The sequence below is a fragment of the Alosa pseudoharengus genome, unplaced genomic scaffold (assembly GCF_046254945.1).
Source record: "Alosa pseudoharengus isolate Yale_2024_CS ecotype anadromous, Long Island Sound unplaced genomic scaffold, YU_APseudo_1.1 YU_APseudo_1.1_scf_5, whole genome shotgun sequence".
In the NCBI taxonomy this organism is placed as follows: domain Eukaryota; kingdom Metazoa; phylum Chordata; class Actinopteri; order Clupeiformes; family Clupeidae; genus Alosa; species Alosa pseudoharengus.
The window spans coordinates 22,042,700-22,065,600 of NW_027468837.1; the positions used below are offsets into that span (position 1 = coordinate 22,042,700).

General features: G+C 44.2%; 1 protein-coding gene across 1 annotated transcript; it reads right to left on the reverse strand.

Moving 5' to 3' along the window:
* Positions 1-1,098: 1,098 nt before the first annotated feature.
* On the reverse strand, positions 1,099-21,401 carry slc2a1b (solute carrier family 2 member 1b). Its single transcript, XM_076268814.1, has 10 exons — positions 20,995-21,401; positions 11,552-11,647; positions 4,663-4,823; positions 4,304-4,544; positions 3,783-3,945; positions 3,094-3,281; positions 2,429-2,533; positions 2,106-2,207; positions 1,605-1,808; positions 1,099-1,398 (listed from the first exon to the last, which is right to left on the reverse strand). Exons 1-10 carry the CDS (start codon positions 21,010-21,012, stop codon positions 1,201-1,203), a joined length of 1,476 nt encoding a protein of 491 aa, XP_076124929.1. The 5' UTR covers positions 21,013-21,401; the 3' UTR covers positions 1,099-1,200.
* Positions 21,402-22,901: the final 1,500 nt, after the last annotated feature.

Consider the following 22,901-nt stretch of genomic DNA (forward strand, 5'->3'; position numbering starts at 1 on the left):
CCTTCAAATGTAACATTTCATTTTTCAGCATGTTTTTTTCCTGCTTCATACAGTTGTTTGAAACTCTTGCTAGAAATTCTACAGAATCTAAACGTCATGATTTGGTTTATTTGTCTCTACATTTCATTAGCTCTAGAAATATTTACTGACAGTTTCATATGCGGATAAAATAACTTTAAACGAGATGTGTAAAAAATATATATTTACATGATACGATTCTTTAGAATACAAATTATCTTTTAAAATCAGTGTAAGCACTAAAATATACGAGATTCTATTTATCAAGAAATGTCTGAGAAATAAATACAGTTTTAGGTCTCTGTTGCCCAGTAACCTCACATGGACACCTGAAACCCATATGTCAAACAGGGAACTGAAATGAGTGTCTCGCTATCGCCCCCTGCAGGTCTGACGCAAACACTGGGCTGAAAGCGCTAACCATTGGATGAGGGTCTAGGTTCTCATCTCTATACTAACAGGTATAACAAGGTGTACAGGTAGACTTCAGCTATGTTCAGCAAGTTTTTTGTAAAAGCCCATGACGCCAGGGTCACAGGCAGTTGGACTTAACAAGTCCTCCTGACATCTACCAGAAGTAGGCCAGAGAGACACCCCACCTAACGCACTTAGAGAAAAAGGGGGAAAGAGGGAGAGAGAAAAGGAGCAGAAAAGAGGAGGCACCACCATATTCACACTCCAGCCTCCAGTCAGTACAGTGTAAAGTAACAGTCTAGTAAACAATTAGAGCAGTTTGAGGAAGTATGAAAACAGACCGCCCACGATCATCTCTCTCGCATGTGTCCTTCTAACCCTTTGTTAACAATCTCCTCTCTTCTCATCCCCTCCTCCAAGTCAACCCTCTTCTCAATCTCTGCAATCATAACTCAGCTGCCCATTGCCTACCCCCCCCCCCAAAACCCATCAGTGCTACTAGGTCATTGGGGCCTTCAGTTTAGTTTAGTTGGCCTTGCTCTACTTTCTGCAAAACTAAAATAACATTAACTAAAATAATAGAATGCAATAAAATGCAAGAATGCAAGAAGAATATCTACTCTACTGATGCTGTTAGCATAAAGGCCAGTCTACCAGTTTAGAGTCTGGAGGGGGGGGGGGGGGCAGTGCTCAAACTATAGGAGATGGGGGTGAGTGGATGGACTGGGGGTGGGGGAGATTTGGTGGGGGTCGTGAGGCTGGGGTGCCTCAGAGCTGAGAATCTGCCCCCAGGCTGTTGAGCTCTTCCGGATGCTTCTCAGCACCGGTGGCAGAGGACTGGCGAAAACCGGCGGAGATCTCGTCGAACGTCCGGCCCTTGGTTTCGGGGACTTTGAAGTAGGTGAAGACGAAGAAGAAGAGGAGGAGGATGGTGAAGATCACGAACACGTATGGCCCACAAACCTCCTGTGAACAGAAGAGTCTGAATGTATTAGCAGAAAATACCATACCAGAGCCTGTGACCCTGGTGTCATGGGCTTTTACAAAAACTCTAGTGTGTAAACAGCCCGATACAACACCATCAGCCAATACTTTCATCAAAACTTCCAAAAAAGGTAGAAAAATTGACCAACAACTACAATTTCCTAAATAAGTGACCTCAGTGACCTCACCTCCACGTATTGGAAGGCCATGCCCACGATGAAGTTGGCCGTCCAGTTACAGAAGCCGGCCACAGCCATGGCGGAAGGCCGGGGTCCCTGGCTGAAGAGCTCAGCCACAATGAACCAGGGGATGGGCCCTGGGCCAATCTCGAAGAACGCCACAAAGCCAAAGATGGCCACGATGCTCACGTACGACATCCACTTCAGCTTCTCCTGTGAGGGGATATGTTGCTGATGAGTGCTGATCTAACTCTAGTCAAACTAAACTTAACTCTAGTCAAACATAACACTCAAAAGTATTACCGGTTAGCATTTGTACAGGATATAACAACACTCAAGGGAGTTTTGAATGGCTTTAGCTGCACAACATGTCTTCAATAAAATTAAGGGGAGTAATGATTCCCAGGAAGGAAGTGGTTTGTTTGAGTAAGTGGCTGACTGGCTTTTGGTTTCATAAGAGAACAACCACAGCATAAATCAGCCAGGCGTGATTGAGGACGCCGTACTTACCAGGAGAGCTAGAGCGATGGTCATCAGCACAGCGGAGCCAGCCATGCCAATCAATCCCAGCATGTGCAAGGACCGGCGCCCGGCACGCTCCACCACAAAGAGCTGGAGGAGAGAGGGAGAGAGAGAAAGAAAGGATAGGAGGGAGAAATGAAAGAAAATATTTAATGAAAGTAAGAAAGGTAAAGTGAAAGTCTTTTGTCTTTTGAATTGAGTCCATGTGAAACTACTAAACCACATGAAACAACTTCTCACAACTTCTCACTACAAAAGAAGAAGACAAACCCCATAGTTCCACCAGTAGTCCTTTCCTGTGGGAAACTCACCGAGACCACTGTGAAGGCGGTGTTGACCACACCAGCTCCAATGGTGGCGTACACAGGCTGTGACACTCCGGCTTTCTGGAAGATGCTAGTGGAGTAGTAGAACACCTGCAGATGAAATTGAGAAAAAAATCAGCTATGCTTGCCAGGTGAATATATATGACCAGACACAAACGCCTTCACGAATTTGTATGAATTATTTGTGGTAGACCCACAAGGAGTGTGTGTGGTTGTGTGTGTTTATGTATCTGTGTATATTAACTTGCCTACACACATGTATGAGTATGTGTGTGTGTGTGTGTGTGTGTGTGTGTACAGCATGTGTGTAATAAATGAGCATGCGTGTAACAATGCGTACCAGTGTATGTGTGTGCATGTGTGTGTGCATGTGTGTGTGTGTGTGTGTGTGTGTGTGTATAGAGTATGTGTGTAAAAACTATGTATGTGTGTGAATCTATGCGTACCAATGTGTGTGTGTGTGTGTGTGTGTGTGTGTGTGTGTGTGTGTATAGAGTATGTGTGTAAAAACTATGTATGTGTGTGAATCTATGCGTACCAATGTGTGTGTGTGTGTGTGACTGTGTGTGTGTGTGTGTGTGTGTGTGTGTATGTGTGTGTGTGTGTGTGTGTGTGTGTGTGTGTGTGTGTGTGTGTGTGTGTCCACTCACAGCGTTGATGCCAGACAGCTGCTGGGAGAGCTGCAGCATGATGGCGATGATCATGGGCTGGCGGTAGAGTGGTGAGCGGAACAGCTCGGGGATGGTCACCTTCTTCTCCCGCATCATCTGCCTGCTCTCCTCCTTCATCTCCTGCATGTCCGCACTCACGTCCGATGTCCCACGCAGCTTCTTCAAAACTAACAGGGAAACACACAGACACACACAAACACATACAGTAAGACAATTATATTATTATATTCTTGAACACTTGTATGTATATAATGCACTGGAGTAGCCAATAAAGCATTTTACAGTTCACATCTGCATGGGAGACAACAATCAACAACAAGATGTCGTCACCGTATAAACCAACTTTCCCTGAAATGTCAAAGCTATCAGTACCTGCCAGCTGTAGACAGATCAATTAAAAATGCAGAGCTTATTCAAAACGTCTCAGTCAAGTTTGCTGAGTTTTGGGTTCCAAGATATTAACAGTCATATTAAAGTTGTTCTTTTCAGACACTTACCAAGGTATCATTAACCTTTGTTCAACAAAGCCTGAAATGGGCTAATTAGCCCTTGGGCAAAGCAGTACCCTTCTCTATAGAACTGAATTTATCATAGTCATATCCAGTGTGTTGTGAGTCTGTGTGTGTGTGTGTGTGTGTGTGTGTGTGTGTGTGTGTGATTGGGCTCACCGTTCTTGGCCTTGTTTTCTTCGTTGCGGTTGATGAGGAGGAAGCGTGGGCTCTCAGGGCAGAAGGGCAGCAGGCAACACTGGGCCACCGCCGGGACAACAGTGAAGCCCAGCAGGAGGGGCCAGAGCGCAGCGTTACCCATGATGCTCTCCATGCCGAAGACCTGCGCAAACACGCCACAAATGCAGACCTTACTGGACAACCTGTGCACCCATGGCTCTCCATGGCACCAGCACCCGTTGGTAATGCCAGATGCACACAGGGCGTGCACCACTGGCAAACTATACACAGGAGAGCAGTCTGGAAGAGTATGCTATTTGTTTAGGAATCTCCTGACATCAGACAACTCCTGTAGTCTACAGCTAGATATTAAAAAGTCAACTGTTACTGGCTAGAATTGATCGGCTTGCTGAGGTAGAGTTGTCGTAGTAGTAGTCCGGAATGTGCAAATATAGATGACATGAGGCTTATGTATTCAATGGTTGTGTTTGAAATGTGCCCTAAGTAAACTTTTGCATTACCTGTGCAATTAGGATGCCAGTTACAATGCCCAGCTGGTGGAGGGTACCCAGGGCACCTCGGAGGGCGGTGGGTGAAACCTCGCCCACGTACATGGGCACGAACCCCGTGGACAGGCCAGAGTAGAGGCCTACAACAAAGCGGCCAATGATGAGCATTTCCCAGGAGGCGGCCAACTTGGAAAATCCCATGAGGGCGGCAGAGATGAAGGCTAGAACGTTGGCCATGAACATGGAGTTCCTCCTGTGGAATGGAGACAGAGAGAATTTCAGTTCAGAAATAAGAATCTATCTAAACACAAAAAGACCATAAGAGTTTTTCAGGACAGAGTGGTGGATAGTCATGCAAACAGTCTAATTACCTTCCAAAGCGGTTGACGAACACACCCACTGAGAAGGAACCAAAGATACCTCCCACGGAGAACATGGACACAGAGACAGACCATAGTGTGATGAGGTTGGTCTTGGTGATCGGAGTCTCATATCTGTCAAACCAGGTTTCATTGTAGAACGCCTTGATGATCTGTTAGAAAAACACAGTCCCTTTGTCACAAACTTTCCAGTCTTTTCAGTGTCATTCTTTCTTTGAAAGTCAATAGAACCATTTTTTATCAACGTCAGCTGCCTTAATAAATACCCTTACACGTTTCTCATGCGAACACACACATATTAAACGTGCATGTTTGCCATTGCATTATCATCCAAATAAAAAGCCTCTACTCGGCCAATAGGTGGCAGTAACAGATTGTTATGGCTGGAGACTGGTGTCAGGTTTCAGGCTCCAGGCTCAGTACCCTACCCCCCGCGGTGACGCTGGTATGTTGACAAACACTGTTCCACCCCCGTGTCCACAGGGGTGAAGTGGCACAAGCTGCACCACAAGGAATGTGTACAAGTGCTGTCACTGCTCTTGAGTGCCACATCTTTCTCTCTCTCTTTCTCTCTCTCTCTCACACATACTCTCTCTCTCACATACATACACACACACTTTCTCTCATTCTTAATTTTCATAATAAGCCTATTTCACAGTGTCCAGGTGTCCGGCCTCGTTGATGTTAATGATGCCTTAATTGGCAGGGTAAAACGTCTTCCTGCTTTTGTCTTTCCTGTGGACTTTTCTTTTGCTGTCTATGTGACAGTGCTGTTCCACAGGAAGTTGATTTACACAGCGGCCCCATCTTGTGAAATGGGCTAATTACAATTAGAATGTCTCAATACTTGCAGACCATATTCCATGGGCACTCTCACTTTTTGTAAATCTCCAACTCTATATTTCTCTTTCTCTCTCTCTCTCTCTCTCTCTCTCTCGCTGTCTCTTTCACCCTTTCCTTCTCTGTCGCTTTTATTCTGACACCAGAAGTATGCTGCTAGCGCTGCCAGTCTGATGGTCCTCTCACTATCTAAATATCACTCATGGCTCATGGTGCTGGTCATGTGCCTTGGTAACTGATACACACCTTATGTAAATACTGTTACGTAAAACCAAATCATTCAAATATACACACAGCCTCTTTAGGAAGTTCTGTCCAAGAGTTGCTATGATACATAGTTTTGATCTACAGCACATTGCTGATGAACTGCTTACGCCTAGATGAAGTTGTTATGTTAGTTGAACCAACCCCAGCTCAGTTAAGAACTAATCCAAACAAAATCAATACTGAGCTAAAGCAAACTTCAAAACATTTAAAACTACACTTGACATCATGGTTTGCTTCTATTCAGGAAATCTTCCATTTTCTCATATCAAAGCTTAAATGACTCAGCAAATTTTCCTCACTGTAGGCATTAGGCAGACAAGCATTGCACTGTACACGGTATCCTGCCCAGCTGTCTGTCGACAAAGCCACACATTCATAACTGAGGCCCAGTGTTGATAAAAACTCAACTCTGTGTGGTGCCTAAGCTGCTGATAACACAGGCGACCAGCCGATGGGGAAACAGAGGTGGAACGAGCAGGCAAGCTGCAGTCAACTATTATGGCTACTCTTATCCAAATTTGGATGTAACATTTTTATCATCCAGAGCTCCCTCTAGACTATATAGAGGGGCTATCCAGGCTTGTCTGCAGCTTCCTGACTAACACACTTGTCCTGTGTCAATGGTCGTTCATGGTTTCAAGTTCAAATTACCTCCTTGGATATTAATACCTGAATCATGAACATAGTTGCAATCTTAACTCCATGTCCCCTTCAGCAAAGCAAAAAGATATGAACAAGACCAAAGTCATGAATTGAGGAGTCTGATAACCTGCATTTCAGGTTTCCAAATGACTGGGCCACCCCCGGGTCATGGATCGTCCTACCCTGCAGCCCTAACTTCAAAGGCTTTCTAAACCTCCAGAGCTCCAAGTTCAGGGCTAGAAAAAGTCAACAGATGCCTCTGTGACTGGCCTTACCTAAAGGCCTGAGTTAGCAGGTGACAAGAGCTGCCCTCAAGGCCTGCCCTACGTTTTCCAGCAGCTGGGGACACCCAAGACACCTAAATGGCATAGCACCTTCATATATCTCTGAGCTTTTAATATCTTATCAACCACAAAGGAAACTTAGATCATCCAACTCTAATCTTTTAATTGTACCCAAAGTGCTCCACAAGCAAAGTGGAGAAGCTGCTTTTATCCATTATGCCCCAAAACTATGGAACACCCTGCCTCTGTACATCAAGCAGGCGAGTTCAGTAAATATTTTTAAAAAAGATCTGAAAACATACCTGTAAAGGAAAGCCTTTAGTTAACTCATCTTATCCTGTAGACTACTTTTTTCAAATTATTCTACATCTGCTGCCATTGGAGAGCGCAGCCAGCCAGAAGCAGATGGGCTCCCCCTATTAAGTCAGGTTCTGCTCAAGGTTTCTTCCTGGAATATGGGAGTTTTTCCTTGCCACAGTTGCTATATGGCGTGCTTGTGGGGGGTAAAGGGTTAAGGCTGCCAGTCTGTGTATAAAGTCAAATAATTGCGACATATGCTAAGAACAAGCTAAGGCTGGCTGCTTGGAGTCCGCATCAACGGGGCCTAAGCATTTGTTAGCCTAGGCATTTGTCAGCAAAGCCTTTATATATATCCATAGTAGTATAATAGTATTTCTGATATGTTGCTGATTGGATCATAAACGGCCACAGCAACAAAGGGGAATGACTGACTCTTCTCTAATAACTGTGTTACATGTTATTTTCTATATTTCTGATATGTTGCTGATTGGATCATAAACGGCCACAGCAATGAAGAAAAGTGAAAGTGATTGATAATGACTGACTGACTATTATTGTGTTACATGCTCCAAATGTAAAGCACTTTGAGCTGCATCTGTGTATGAAAGGTGCTATACAAATAAAGCTTATTATTATTATTATTATTATTATTAAAGACCCCAGGCATCAGACCTTGGGTCCTTCTATGGCCAGCAAGCTTCTGAAAGACTTGTGAAACCATAAAGCCCAGGGACAGAACCAATGTCTGCAACGGTATCTGAGCTGCCCTAAAACTTGAATAGATTTCCCAGTGACTAGAACTGGCCTCAGATCAAGGGTATCTCAGGCCAGAAGATCATGAGACCAGCAGGTGTTTTTCCATAAAGTGGTTTTGCTTATAACAGAAACAGATCGGCATGTTTCTGAAGCTCTCCTGCAGACTGTAGAGGCCAGGTCTGGCCGTGGCCGGACAGGCTGGTTTGCTACTTTGCCAGGGCATAGAGTTGTCCTGAAACAGGCACCTTTGAGTCTCTCTGGCTGCGGCAGGCCCTGAACCTCCTTGCTACTCTGAGGGAGTTGGCCGTCGTCTTCAGCTGCAGCTGGCCGTGGGGGAGACTGATCGTCCTCGGAGCTCTTGAAGTAGCAATTATCTAATCACAGACGCTCTGTTTACAGAGGGAGGCCGACGTCAGATCTGCAGCCTCACTCCAGGGCCTTATCACGGGCCCCCTATCCGGTGGATACTTTTGGCTACACATATCACTGAGCCAGCCTAACGCCAGCTAGCAATGATTACAAAACTGACACACTGACCACTGCAATCCTCCTGGTGCCTAGTGTTGTTCTCCCTTTTTATTTTCTCTTATTTTATGTTTAAACTTTTGTTTTGATGCATTTTCCTTTATATGCATGAAACATATTCATAAATGATTCCTTTCTTGTTGCTTTAATCATTATCTTTTGCTTAAAACATAATACCAAACATAAAACATTAATTACATTTGTGTGTAATGTAGACTACTCTTAATCAGACTCTTAATCAGTTTTTTACTCAGCTTTGTTTACTATCTAATGTTAAAAACTGCTACACAAATGCAATTTAAAAATCAGTATGCCCGGTAGTTTTCAGCTGACTAGAACTTGTCAGTATTCTTTGAATACCTGAAAGAGGAAATTCTTCAAATCCCGCACTGACACACCCACTGAGTTGACTGAGGCGACTTTATGACTACAGTAGCCATGGTATATTAGGCACCTTCTGCACAAACACCAACCATAGCTCCTCTGTGGCTCCTCCTACATGGTCTTTGTAACAAAAAAAACATACTGGATACAGAGCTTGGATCTGCACCAGTACTCTACAGTCTTCAGGCTATGTGCCTTGGTGGCAGGCATGAGTTTGTTGCCATCACATTTTCTACAATCACCTCTCATCTCCACTAAGGTTCTAGCCTCCAATGTCCATTCATCCACTAGCGAAGGGGGCCCTCTATGTTGACCCATGCATTTAGCATGAAGGTGGGGTGGGTGAGTGAGTGGGTGTATGGACCCTGTGTCTCTTTGCAAGCGGCTCTGTTTATCCACGTGTCCCCTTCTGTGCCCACACAGGCCTCCAGTCAGACCGCCTGAGTCTTTTACTTCCCATGGGACCGTGCTTCCTGAGCTCAACCGAATAAACCAATGCTAGAACTTCTGCTTTCCTCCGGGCAGAGGGAAGTCTCGATATCAGCGCAGACTCACTTCTAGTTGAGTATTCAGTTCCAGCTTCAGCTCAGCACAACAAGAAACAGATCTGTTCCCATGTTGGTGACAATTGTGAGAGTAAATACCAGCAATGTGACTGTGGCCCTTCCTTGTGGGATTGTGGAGTTTAATTGACAAACTTGCAAACTTCCTGTTAATGGTGGACTTGGTTTGGATCGCATTCCGACTCATCAGGTTTGTCTCTGAAAATACCATTTATCAGTGTCGGGGTTAACAATGCAGCTCTTGACAAGAATGACCCTGACACGTTTGCCCTTTGAGATGCAGGAGTGTAGGAGTGTCCTTGGAGAAGAGGTAAAACAGGTGGTGCAGGCTTTGAACTAGAGATGTGAACACACCTGAAAATACCTTGACACAGGTCTGTCACCACCCGCCCGCTAGGATACGAGTGTTGGGCTACAGCAGCTCTGGCTGGCAGTGAATGTGTTGAGACATGATCATCATGGTCACCTCATCCCACTGACAAGATGTATGACCCAGACCCAGCAGTACAGATGTGTGTGTGTGTGTGTGCATGCATTTGTGTGTGTGAGTACCTGTGTGTGTGTGTGTGTGTGCGTGTGTGTGTGTGTATGTGTTTATGTTTGTGTGTGTGTGTGTACGCGTGAGTGTGTGTGTGTGTGTGTGTGTGTGTGTGCAAGTGTGTGTGTGAGAGAGAGAGAGAGAGAGAGAGAGAGAGAGTGAGTGTGTGTGTGTAAGTGTGTGTTTGTGTGCGTGTGTGTGTGTGTGTGTGTTTTTCTCTGCACTCTGCTGCCAGATAGATGCTTCTTTCTACTGTCTGTGATGAAGCAATAACTGGCTGTCCTGACAGATGAATATCAGACAACAGCTGCAACAGCTCTGGTGGATGAATGTGTGTGTGTGTGTGTGTGTGTGTGTGTGTGTGTGTGTGTGTGTATGTGTGTCAGCCTTCCAATAGGTCAGAGGTGAAGAAAAGAGCAGTCAGCTGCTGCTGCTGCTGAGTTCCTCCTTCCTACTGGGGAGGGGACAGTGGTGGAGGAGACAATAGGTGTACCAACTTCTCTCTCCAGAAATCTCTCCTAATTTGTTGTTATATATCAAGCCAAATAAGAACGCTAGCGTTGCTAGCATCATGGTTTCTGAAGGTTTAAACAAGTAAAGGACTTTTTAAGAACAGTTTAAGACTATTATGATATATAATATTGGCAGAAAATATAAAGGGAAATTTTCATCAGTTATCAGTTCCACATAGCCTAGAAATCTAGACGCCCCCCAGCGGCAGCAAATTAAATTTGCTGCCAGGGCTAGTCTAGCAACTCTCCGTTGGCTTGTGAGCTCGAAAAATGAAACTTCTATCAGGCCAATCAAATCGTGTATAGAGTCGTTAGGTGGGCTTAACATAATGATTGATGGCAGAGTTGCAACGGTTTTACTTGAATTCCCTGCTACTTGAAAACAAATAAGATGGATGTTGCTGTTGGCGAACAGTGTGACACCAGTTAAGCTTTTATTAAGTTGGCAAACGTTTGAACTAGCCAACTAGCTCCGCTGGTGGGAAACGCATGGGACAGCTCCGCTGGTGGGAAAAGCAGCGCTGCCGCTGTCCTATTGCGTGCAGAGGGAATTTGAAAGGGTCTGGCTCGTCAGGCTAAGTTCCACATATATCTTGGTATAATTTCATTACATTATGATATACTTTATCTGTACTGTTGAGTGAGAGAGAACTACAATGTCAAACAACTATCTTAACACCCCGTAGAAACCCTGTAGCGTGCTAACAGGTGTTTCTCGGTGATATAATCGGTATGGTCATACTGTGAAAGCTTTTCCTATTTTTTAACAAGGTGGTCGCCCCTGGACAACAGCAAAGGGCATTGCTTTGGCACAGTGGGAAGGACAGGTGTGTTTGTCTATACATCACCTGACAATACATCATCAAAAGTACATTCCTGCATACGGGTGCTTTAAGACTGATCAGATTAGGGCACATTAACTGAATATGTTCCCATTGGCTCTGACCACTGGCGGTCAGCTGGTGGAATATGATGGCTATTGATCTCACCTATGTTTTATAATGCTGGTCCATTTATAGCATGGAAAACTCAGAAAGCATCACAGGCCTGGCCAAGAATTTGAGAGTCTGTCTGATTGAGAGGGCTTTGGCACAGACCTCCCTCTATAATTAGAACCCACTCCGCCAGCGAGAGAACGTCTTGATCTGGACAGTCCACGAGTGGCGCACGTCGCAGAGGACCTTTCATTGTGAGATCGTAATGGTGTGTGTAGCCTATAGGGGTAAATATAGCTACAGACACTGTGTGATGCCAAGATTGCACACTTACCAATTCAGGGGCGTTGATGACACCGGTGTTGTAGCCAAACTGGAGGGAACCAATAACAGCGGTTCCTACAGCCAATAACAGCTGGAGAGTCACTTGCTGTAAAACCAAGACAGAAAATAAAACATGAATTTTAGATCGTCATGTGTACAACACTGTTACTAGATATGTCATATAATACTGTTAATAAACTATTATTTGTCACACTATATAAAACATTCAGTTTTCCTACTTTACCAGATATTAATGATCAGGGCTGAATGTTTAAATTTAGTGTGTGGGGGACTTAATTTCAGTGCTTTTAAGTGGGATTCCGAGATGAGGGCATGTTAAGCTAAACATGGCATACCCGCTGAAAAAAAGCCTTCTCTATAATCTATACTGAGTAGTGTCCCACACAGTGTAGGATAATGGTTGCTGGTGAAAGAAGAATGCCTTAACTGAACATTTCTAGAGAGCTGAACGTTCTGAAAGAACTTAACAAGTCCTCCAAACCCTTTGCTTATTACTGACATCACCTGTTCAAGCAAACTAGTCCTTCTCCAACTGGCCTAAACCGGCATACAGACTTTAATCATAATTTATTTTGTCAGTCAAATCAAAATGGGAGTAAACCGATTAACCGAGTAAACATGACTCTCAGTCACTTTCTTTTCCAGGCCTCTTCCTACTTTTGTAATGACAGTATTAACAATAAAACAAACTGGGCATGTTAGTGTAAAGGAAATAATGGCAAAGCCAGTAAAATACTCTCTGTACACACACCAAAACACCATCTTCATAGTCAAACACAACATGGAAGAAAGAAGACAAACGTTCTTTGGGGACGGGACTGTAAGACAAACTCTAAGACAAACTGTACAGATTAGTTTACTATAACTAGTTCTCCTTATCTACACAAAATACTATTGTCTACTTCCCTGTTCATGTCTCCATGAGAGAAGGGTTCATTACAATGCATTATTTCCCTGTAGACCATGGAACGATCAAGGACAGTGTTATGACTTTATTTCAGAGCAGTCACTCATGCTGAAATCAAGATGATGCACATCACATTTCCTCATTCCAAATGTTTATACAACACCCCAGTCTAGTGAAGGTTCCCTTGACCTTGTGGCTTGCCCAATGTAAGCGCTCAGGTTTAATAATAAAAATAAAAAAACAGTCACGGGTGACAAAGGTGACAGGAGGGCTGGATGACCTTCATCTGGGGCCCTTTAGGACCACACAACCCGGCATTATACTGGACTCAGTGGGTTGGGTCGCAGTCGGAATTGGGCAGGACCGGCAGCAGAGCTATTGTCCGGGTTCCTGTTGTTTCAAAACCCGTTGGATGGGTTGAATTATTCCCTGGAGCTGAGGACAGGCATGTGTGTGTGTGTGTGTGTGTGTGTTTATTTCCCCCAATGTTAAAGTTCCACAGAGTTAACAAACCATAACAATAATATGAGTCATGCCAACCTGCCAGTCAGACACTCAAAACACAAGATAATTTTAGTGGTAAATATGGCGAAAAGAGCCTGAATATTTCAAGTATGGATTCACTTCTGTTGAGGACAAAAAGAGACAGAAACCCCAGTGTGTGGTGTGCAGTGAATTGCTGGCAAATGAGAGCATGAAAGCATCAAAACTAAAACGCCACATGGAATATGCCACAGCCTACTGTCAAAGACAAACCTGTCAAGTACTTTGAAAGGCAATACAGGTGTTGTGGACTTTGCAAATGTGCCTAACATCAGCATGTTCCAAACAAGTACCGGCACTTTACCACATGGCTCACCAAATCAGTTGGCTTGAGCGCTAAAGTATGGGTCGCGACTTAATGACCATGGGAAATTGACCAGGCAAGAAACACTGACTTATGCAACCCCTAAATTACCTGATCAGACAGGGAAATTGGTGGTTGCATACTTTGGCCTGGATTAGTCTCAGAGCCAGGCTTGGTGTGGATTCAGACCAGCTCAATCTCCAGCCAAGAGCTGATCCAGAGACCTAGGTCTGACCCGTACCTGGGCCGACACGGTTACCAAGCCAGTTAGCATCCTGAAATCGAGGCATAGCTAACTTTACTGAGCTGCACAGAGCTCAGTGGCCCTCCTGCTAGTGGAGAGCTCTGAGGAGTGGCCAGAGTGTGGTACTTTTCCACTGTGACGTTGGGAGTATCACTAGTGATAGGCTAAGTGTTAGGGCTGGGGGCTGGGGGCTGCGGTCTGACGTAGCACAGCCGTAAAGACTCAGGGATTAAGCTCTGAGATCACGAGTCTCGTTGCTATGACACTTGAATATCAGAATGTTTGTAGGGACTGTAAGATGACGTCTGTTTTTGTTCAGTCCCCAGCCAACCACCCCCCCCCCACACACACACTCAGAAATAAGGGTTAGAAAGACTAAACTACTCTCAGAAGACAGTTATGTCTTTATCACAGTCTTACTGTAAGAACCTACAACCGGCAGATATGACTAAGCCTTTCCTGTAGATTTCTTCCTGATTTAAAAGGTATGTTCCAGAGAATAGAACAAATCTGATGGCAGGGGGAGTCACGGGTGAATTGTAAACACAACGTTCTCTAAACGGCAGTCGGAGCGTTCTTTCCAAACTATCAGATTCCTGAATTTCACTCTCTAACTGGGGGAGGGTTGGGGTTGTTTATACAAACAAATGTGTGTGTGCGTGTGTGTGTGAGAGAGAGAGATAGAGAGAGAGCTAGAGAGAGAGGATTGTATGTGAGTGTGTATGTGTCCTTCCAAGAGGGTCTGCCCACCCAGTTGTGGTCATTTCTCATACACAGCAGCTCATATGGCAAACTCCCACCCACTTACAACATGTCATCCAATGAGAAGTTGTCATGACATTTGTGTAAGGTCGATGAGTTCGCAAGGCTGCGTTACTAGTCCTAGAACAGGATGTGAGCTCACACACATACATACACACACACACACACACACATAGATATATGTGGGAGAGGGGGGGGGGGCACAGTTTAAAGTACACACAGTTCTGCCATCCCAAAACTATCAAAACTCATAAAGTTCCATTTTTTTATTGCTTTTGGATTCCTTTCATCTCTGCACAGGCCAGCCTCTTCCTGTTACTTGCGTTTGAATGCAATATATTTCTCAGTGTGCCATAACCTCATAAAAAACCTCCATCCTGTTGGAAGCATGAAGCTCATCCTCATCTCAAAACAGTTTCAGTACTGCCCCACTGAGGGAGCGAGACTGCATATAAGGCCACTCTACACAAGTACAGGGTTCTTAAAGAGAAACACAGAGTAGAGGTTTTTCTCCCCCTTCGCTAAATATGGATTCCTCTGGTCCCAGACATCCCGATTAGGGCATGTTCACTCTCCTTACTGAAACGCTGCTTTGTGGCTTCTTTGCCTTTAGCCTACATCGCTGCAAGATTATGGACACCTCCCACCCCAGATTCATGCATGTAAGATGTCATGAACACACCCACTGAAATACCAAATATGGGTTACATACCCCTTATACATTCTTTGATTTATCTGTATTAGTCCTAGACACTTTTTAAGCAGTCCTTTCAATATGGTGAAGATGTAGGTTATATTTTATCCGTATTTTTGCTTTAAACACACATAGTCAGATTACGAGAGAAGGAAGAGAGAGAGAGAGAGAGAGAGAGAGCGAGAGAGAATGTAAACACTGTCCACTGCCTGAGGAAAAGAATTCTACAGCTTTCCATTCTGCTTAAGTCAAATCTAGCAGGTGACTTGCTCACACACACACACACACACACACACACACACACACACAGAAACACAAGCACACTCAAAGGAACAAACATTCCAGTAATTGCCCTGTCTTAAATGCAGAGTTAGCTCATACATGTGAACACCTGCATCACACATGGACACACGTGAATCGTACACACAAACAGATCACACAGACACAGACACAGACACAGACACAGACACAGACACAGACACAGACACAGACACAGTGGTAAGAAGGAGAAAGGAGAGAGACGTAAGCCAGTGTTGTCGTAGGCTCTTCCCCGTGTCCCATACACCCAAAGCACAGGACAAGTCACACAGAGGCTGACTTGAACACATCCTTGACTAACAGCCATACCGTGCAGACATTTGAAATAGCTTAAAAATGGCACTCTCCTTATCTGGAATTAGACACACAATGGATATTTTTGTTCGCAACAATGCAGGCTTTTTGAAAGCTGCTTTTTGAAAATTGTTTTGATGTCATTGTGCAAAGACATTTTGTTTCCCTCTTCACTGTTGTCTCAACTCACTACTGAAACAGCTATACTAATCAGTCAAATAATGATGCAACACCTCTGAAACAACTCTGACACAGAACTGCTGGGCCCTCCATGTCCAATCAGAACAACAACAAAGCCCTGTCCTGATCGGCCACTGAGTGACTGGACATGCCTGCCTGGTGTTAAAGTTCAGGCCACATGCTGGCTGGAAATGGAGCTCTTGCTATGCTAATATTTACTGTTTCAAGTAGGTAGCAGAATTGTTATAATGCTCTCCGTGCTTGTGTGCATGTGCGTCACAAGATCGTTTCCGTAACGTAATGTTTATATCATAAAGCTATGGCTTACAGAGCGAGAATGGGAAATTGTATGTCGTGGGTTCAGAATTGTGATTGACCATCTGGGCTCCATTCTAGGAAAGCCATATACAGTATAAAACTTGGTTATACACCATAACAGCTAACTCTTCTCTACTCCACTAAGGTGACACTGTGGGGTGCTGGGAGAGGTGGAAAGTGATCAATTTGCCTCTGGTATGTAACCCAAACCATCTTCTGTCTAAATGAGCTAAGATCTAGGTCATCCAGGAAGAGTCCCTGATAATGGCAGCCTGAGTGGTGGGTCCGGCCCTCAGCCGGCACAGATAAGGGCTGCACTCGGGCCAGAGCCGTCCCAATGTCAGGGTGCATTCTGGATGGAGCTGTCCAAAGTGTTTCTGGCCAAATGACACTGTCATAAAGGGACGGAACAGGGCTCATTTACAGCTCTCGGTTAGGCAATACCAGACATGCTTGTCTACAGTAAACAATGGGGCTGTTGGATATGGCCTGACGTTAATGCTGAGCTGCAGTTAACTCAGCACACACACACTGACGCAGACACACACAGTACACAAACTCACTCATACACGTACACACACACACACAAATACACATTGGAGGGCTTGCTAGGTGATGTAGATTAAACCCACTTGAGATTATAAACAAACGATGCCATAAAGAGATGACCCAATCATGTGATGAGAGCCTGAGCCACTCCGCTCCAAATAAGGAATGCTGCCAGTGAGCAGGGCAGGGCACTACGTCAGGAAGGCACGTGGCAACAACAGAACAGAGAAGGCCTAACTCACAGTAGTATTTTACAAACCAGGAAATAGTTACTGAACCCCTGATGCTTGAACCCTTTGAGCAAGCATTTAGGTGATTAGGAGGTTAAACACATTAAAGCACTTTGGTTAATTAATTATGGAGACGTAGATCACAGAGTCACAAGTAAACTTGAGCCTTTGTCATCATCATGCAGAAATGTGGTCCCACTGGTGTTTTTATTGTTTGATTTGAATGGACTTTGCATTTTCCACTGAACTTAATTAACTGGGCGTCCTTACAGTAAGTTCAGTGCATCACTTCCTGTTGTGTGAAATAGCAGCCATATCACCCTGAGCCTAGCACACGTCTGTCACAGATCCTGTGGTCTAGTCTGACTGAAGCTAGCAAAGAATGAGGGGAACCACATCACCTGGTTCATGGTCTGATGTGCACACAGCTCATCTCAGCTGAGTCTTAGTGGAGTCTCAGGGCTATTTTGCTTGCCATTGTGGTGAAAGTAATACACCACAATACACCACTTTATATAATAATAAAGTATAACATTATGATTATAAATACCACTGTGTCAGTGTCTTGCAATGTGTTACATCGCATGCAAGTGCAATTTTCCACTGTCTAGTTGTAGTACAACTTTAATGTGCTCCAGTGTACAACCTTTCAGCAGGGAAGTTTTGAACATTCTAATAAAAGATACTGCGACAATTTAAGGTTCTAAAATTCCATGTTGAATTCAGAGCCCTCTAGCTCTGGTTGAATTCAATGAACCCTGATATTCTTTAGAATGTAAATTTTCCAACATTCTTGTCACACGGGTGTGATGCAGAGTGTGATGGTGCCTGTTGAAGTGGCTGATTGTGATGCTAATGCTAAAGCTATTCCCGACAGCAACACTCATCCTTCAATGCCCCACCCCCACCTCCTCTGCTCTGTGCCCAGTGCCCTGCCAGCTCAGTCAGGCTACACTACCATCCGCACGTCCTTCACCAGACTCTGGTTTCACACAGAAACCTGAGATCTCTCAAATCTCTCTCTCTCTCTCTTTCTCTCATTCAAACACTGGACCGGGCCGTAGCACCACAGAAGCAGACTCATCCAACAGCATGGATGCCAACACTCCAGGGGGGTTAGTAATGTGTGTGTGTGTGTGTGTGGGGGGGGGGGGGCTACAGTGTGTACGATACTTCACCCCTCCTCTCGGATCCGGTCACCCCCCCCCCCACACACACACATATACTACACACACCAACCCAACATCCCACTAATCCTACCCTCCTTAGAAAGCCCTTGTTACTGCTCATTAGGCCCCAATGACAGTTACAGTGGAGCAGACAGGCAGAGAGAGAGAAGGCGCAGTCATGCAAGCAAGGCGGTGAAAAAGAAAAGGTGCTGGAGAGCTCCTGACGCAGAAGGAAATGGCATTAAGGCTTTAACAGGCACAAAGCGAAAAGAGAGAGAGATAGAGAGAGAGAGAGAGAGAGAGAATGGACTAATGGGGCTTAATCAAAAGCCCCAACTGTCAGCTCGAGCAGAAATCAAGTTTTAAGTTTTTTTTCCCTATGAAAGACCACTTAATTCCCTTCGCTGCGGATCAGGTCAACTGTATGCCTAACCCCAATTACCTTCACTATACCCACAACTCTGAAAAACAAGAGTACACCCCCCCCCCATTCACCCTCATCCTACCAGTTGAATACGGAACACAATTCAGAATAATGCTCTTAGCGAAGAGAAAAAAAAGACTTACTCACAACATGTTCAGTTCAAGTTCAGCCTTGTTTGTCAGAGGGGCTAAATGCATTCGTGACAGAGTAGCGTAAAGTGATGAGACCATTTGCTTTGGTGTACGGCTTTAACTGTTTCTGTGGCAGAGTTGAGGGCTGTGCGTTTGGCTCCAACTAAAGCTTCCTGAGTGCTCGGAACACGTTAACTGGACAGGCACCTGAGGAAACAGTATTCGCTCAAGGAATACTGTCTGAGACTTCCATCATTAAAGGAAAATTCCGGTTTTTACTCAGTGGTAGACACCGAGTGGCTGCCAACGTTCATTTTTAGATTAAATATTACCTTGAACTTTCATTGTTCTTTTGTTATTGATTCACATGACTTGCTGATAATGCCATGAATAGAAGAATGAGCAAGGTTATCTGAATGGGTCACGGCACCTAGCAATGCTGACTGCCTGACATCTATAATTCAGCCATGTCAAAACTATGAGAGGAAAGCCTGTCACTTGGCATTTGCCCACCCGTGCCCCTTGGTAGCCTACCTCAAGCTAAGCCCCCCCCCCCCCCCCCCCAATCACCACACACGTCTCACACGCACACTGAGAGGATCAGCTGCAAGAGAGGCATGCAAAGCCTAACCACGAGAGTTTGATCTGAAGTAACAAGTGTGCACATTCTCTGGGGATTAAAATCTGAATGTATGCGTGTCTAAGAGTGTGTTTTGGGTCGAAAGGTGCATGTGCCTATGTGCACATACTGTAAATGTTTTTGTGCGTTTGTGTGAATGTGTGTGTGTGTTGTAAGTGAGTATGTTTGAGTGCATTTTCCTGCGTGTTGTGAGTGTGTCTGAGTAATTGCACAGGCTCATACTCAGAGTATCTACTGTAGCTTGTGTCTGTGACAAAGTGAAATCTGTTCTTTTCCAGGCTGTGGCTACAGGTCCTGCTCAGTTCCACAGCTGCAAATCTGTGATGCAGCAGGAGGATAAGGAGGCTGGGAATAGGTCAGTGATGGGACCTTTTGAGGGAGAGCCTGCTTGCTATTCCCCTGAAAAAACCAAGCTGCGCTGTTCTCCCCATGGACTTCTGCCCTGTTCCCATCACATCCACAGCCTAACTGGTCCAGAAAAGAAACAACAAGCCGCACACGGAACAACACAACAAACAAGTGCAGAGGATCATGTGAGAGTGGTGTCAACCACTGACGTTCCGAGAAAGAAAAAAAAAACAAGAAAAAAACGGATGTGTCTCTTGGTGGTAGTAAACCCACTTCACACATAGACAAGCAAAAAGACGGCATTGCTAACAGATACAGTCACGTAACAATGTAGGGTAACACTTTACGTGAAGGTATCTACATAGGAGTGACATGACACTATCACAACACTAACCCTAACTTGTCATGACAAAAACCGAAAGACACTAACCCTAACTAGTTATGACAAAAAACGAATGACACTTGACAGAAGCGAGTTACAGAAGCGTTCTGCCATAAACGTTTATGACTTATTTATAATGTGTATTAACACGTTCATGACAGTGTTATGTCACTCTTATAGATACCTTCAAGTAAAGTGTAACATGTATCAACTATAAGCACCACGATAAGAAGAAACCAGTTTTGCACACATTCTATTTGAAATCCACATGTTATACTATCGTTATCGGTAAAAGACGAACTGTTGAGGATATGACAGTATGTTCTCAGTGATAATTTGACACTATTCTGCTTATTATGTTGATACCGCCTAGTATTGATGCCCAGGCACAAGTTCAAAAGTAATGGTATTCTATGTAGCATGTGTTTTGTGGTATTTTACCAACACAACCAATTGTGTTCAATAATTAATATGCCCATGTAATGTGGCACCGCAACCACGTTACAGCTGCTCACATTATACCTGCTTGTTGAATTTGGGCTACTTTTAAAGGAGCGACACTTACATCTGCACGTAGGCCACACCATCATTGATTCCAAACTCTATTATCCGGATAGCTGCTAGCCTACACTCGATGTATGCCAGGAGCCCAGGCGTAATTACTCCGTTATTACTTTGAACGATTAAGTAGCGTTAAAGTTATAAGTGCACACACCCATTTCTAACTCCGGCTAGCTGGAGCTAAATGTGAGCGAGTGAAATTTGTGGCTTTTCATTTTAGGTAAATTAGCGCAGAACAAGTTGGACAAGTTAACTTAAGGACAGAGACAACATGCATTAGTTGGTGGGCTGTTTAGCTAGCAACTAAGATAGTAATGTCAGTAACGTTGAACTAAAGCACAATAGGCTAATGATAACTGTTCAAACCACACCTATACATTCTTTGTCAAAAGGATATCAATACTTAACCGTAAGTCTGTGTTAGCCCGACTTACCTTACCACCGGAATCCATGTGGTGTGATAACAGTAAAGATAACTTAAGATGTCCGTAACTTAGTGGTGCTCTTTAAAAGTCTTCTCTTCTTCAAATTCGATCAGTGTTTCATTTTGTCTCAGAATATTATTGAAAACGAAAAAAATAAATAAACGCAGCGTTAACGTTAGCTGTGAACAAAAGGGTCTTCTTCAAGAGCAACCCAAACAAAGTTGTGTTCTTCTCTCAAAAGTCCATCACAACTTTCCTGCACGCAATTATTTTTGTGTTCGCGAAAGCTGAGGCAATGCCCCAAACTTTTCAGTCTTTGTAAGTTCTGTCCGCGCAATAGGCTAATTTCACTTCACGCTAGTGTCTAACCCAAGACTTGTGCCCCTGAGGAAATAAGCCGGTAAATATATTTCGTGTGTGCATCTAGCGTGATTGGCTGACGCAAGACTGGGACTGTCTTCCGCGGAGGTGTGAGCGGAGGCTTGGAGTATTCATGAACGCCCATTGGATAGCTGACCCTATCCAATGGGAGCGTTTGGCATCCCATTGACAGCCATAACAAAGACAAAATAATATCCTGACTGAAATGTAGTCTACACTTACCACCAATATATACAGCCCTTAATGTCACTGTGTAAAAAATACAACTCAATTAATTTAACAATTAGCCTAGTACTAATGAAAGTTTCTATAGCCTAGCCTAGCCCTACATCCTGTTGGCAATAGGCTACGTTGCTTGTAGCCTAATTCAGCGAGAGGGCGCAAATGTGCGCAGTGAGACAGGTTCTTAAGAGTCTGGCAAAGGGGTCTGTCTTGGAATTCTGCATGCATTTTCAAAGTGAAAGACAAATTAGAAAAAATAACTTATCCTGTCATGTAGCCTATCCTCAATATTGTTTGTGCCTATTATTACTGTTAGTAATAACTTATGTTAGTAGGTCTAATAACCTACACAAGTTAATGTTCCCATGACTGAACATTTTGCTATATTTAGTCTGAATGTTTTGGGACAGAAAATGTGTTAAATGCAAAATATACAGTTTCACATTCTGATGAAGCTATAATTTCCTTAAATTTGGGAAGAAGGCTACACGTGGGCCTACCATAGCTTGCTGTGTAACATCCAGTGTGAAATATCGATATAAATGCACTGTCAATAATCTGCTCATTGTGCCCTGAACAGGCCTTCATATAAACAACCTGCACCTGGACAAGCAATTCGCCGTATTGTCTGTCTGCGTAGCCCTCAGGCCTTTTAGGCTACGTCATGTGTGTGACTGAGGGGGTCCTTTCATTCACAATCAGAAAATGGCATTGACAAGTGTTTATTGCCAGAGCGATATATAAAAACAAACTTTTTGCTGGAGAAAATCAAAGTGGACTGTGTTTTTACCTTTTGTCAGAGATGACAGGGCACGCCATCCGGCCCACACGAAGCAAAGGAAAATAATCAAGAGAGCAACACAGGAAAAGACACTTGTTTACACACAATGAAAGTGGAGGGAACTTGACAGAGACTGAAAGAAAAATAGAATGACCAAAAAAAAGGAGTCAAATGAAATTTTGTTCCCAAGGCTGTTTTATGTCGGCCCTTTGAAATCTGCCTAAAACAATAATAACAGGCGAATGCTCAGACAAAGACGGCTGGGAGGGCTGCACAATCTGCAGTGACGGTCTAATCTGAGGGGGCCACGCCACGGGCAGCAGGCCAGGTGCGTTCGGGTGCTGGGGAGCCAAGATCAGTGTCTCATGACCCAGGATAACCAGGGACCAGTCAGTCCAAGAGGATACGTTAATCAGAGGAATGGTGTCATTGGATTTTGAATGCAAATATAGATTAGATTGGTTATAGATATTGGTGTTTGCACAACTGATAGATTGTAGCCTATAGGCCTACTTTTGTCTACAGCCATTTC

Bases quoted from the DNA above. Each gene is read 5' to 3' on its own strand.
- slc2a1b (XM_076268814.1), bottom strand. The intron at 4,824-11,551 runs GTAAGTGTGCAA...TTTTTCTAACAG, and splicing joins TCATCAACGCCCCTGAATTG to ATCATCAAGGCGTTCTACAA. The intron at 1,399-1,604 runs GTGAGGTCACTG...TTCTGTTCACAG, and splicing joins TGGCCTTCCAATACGTGGAG to GAGGTTTGTGGGCCATACGT.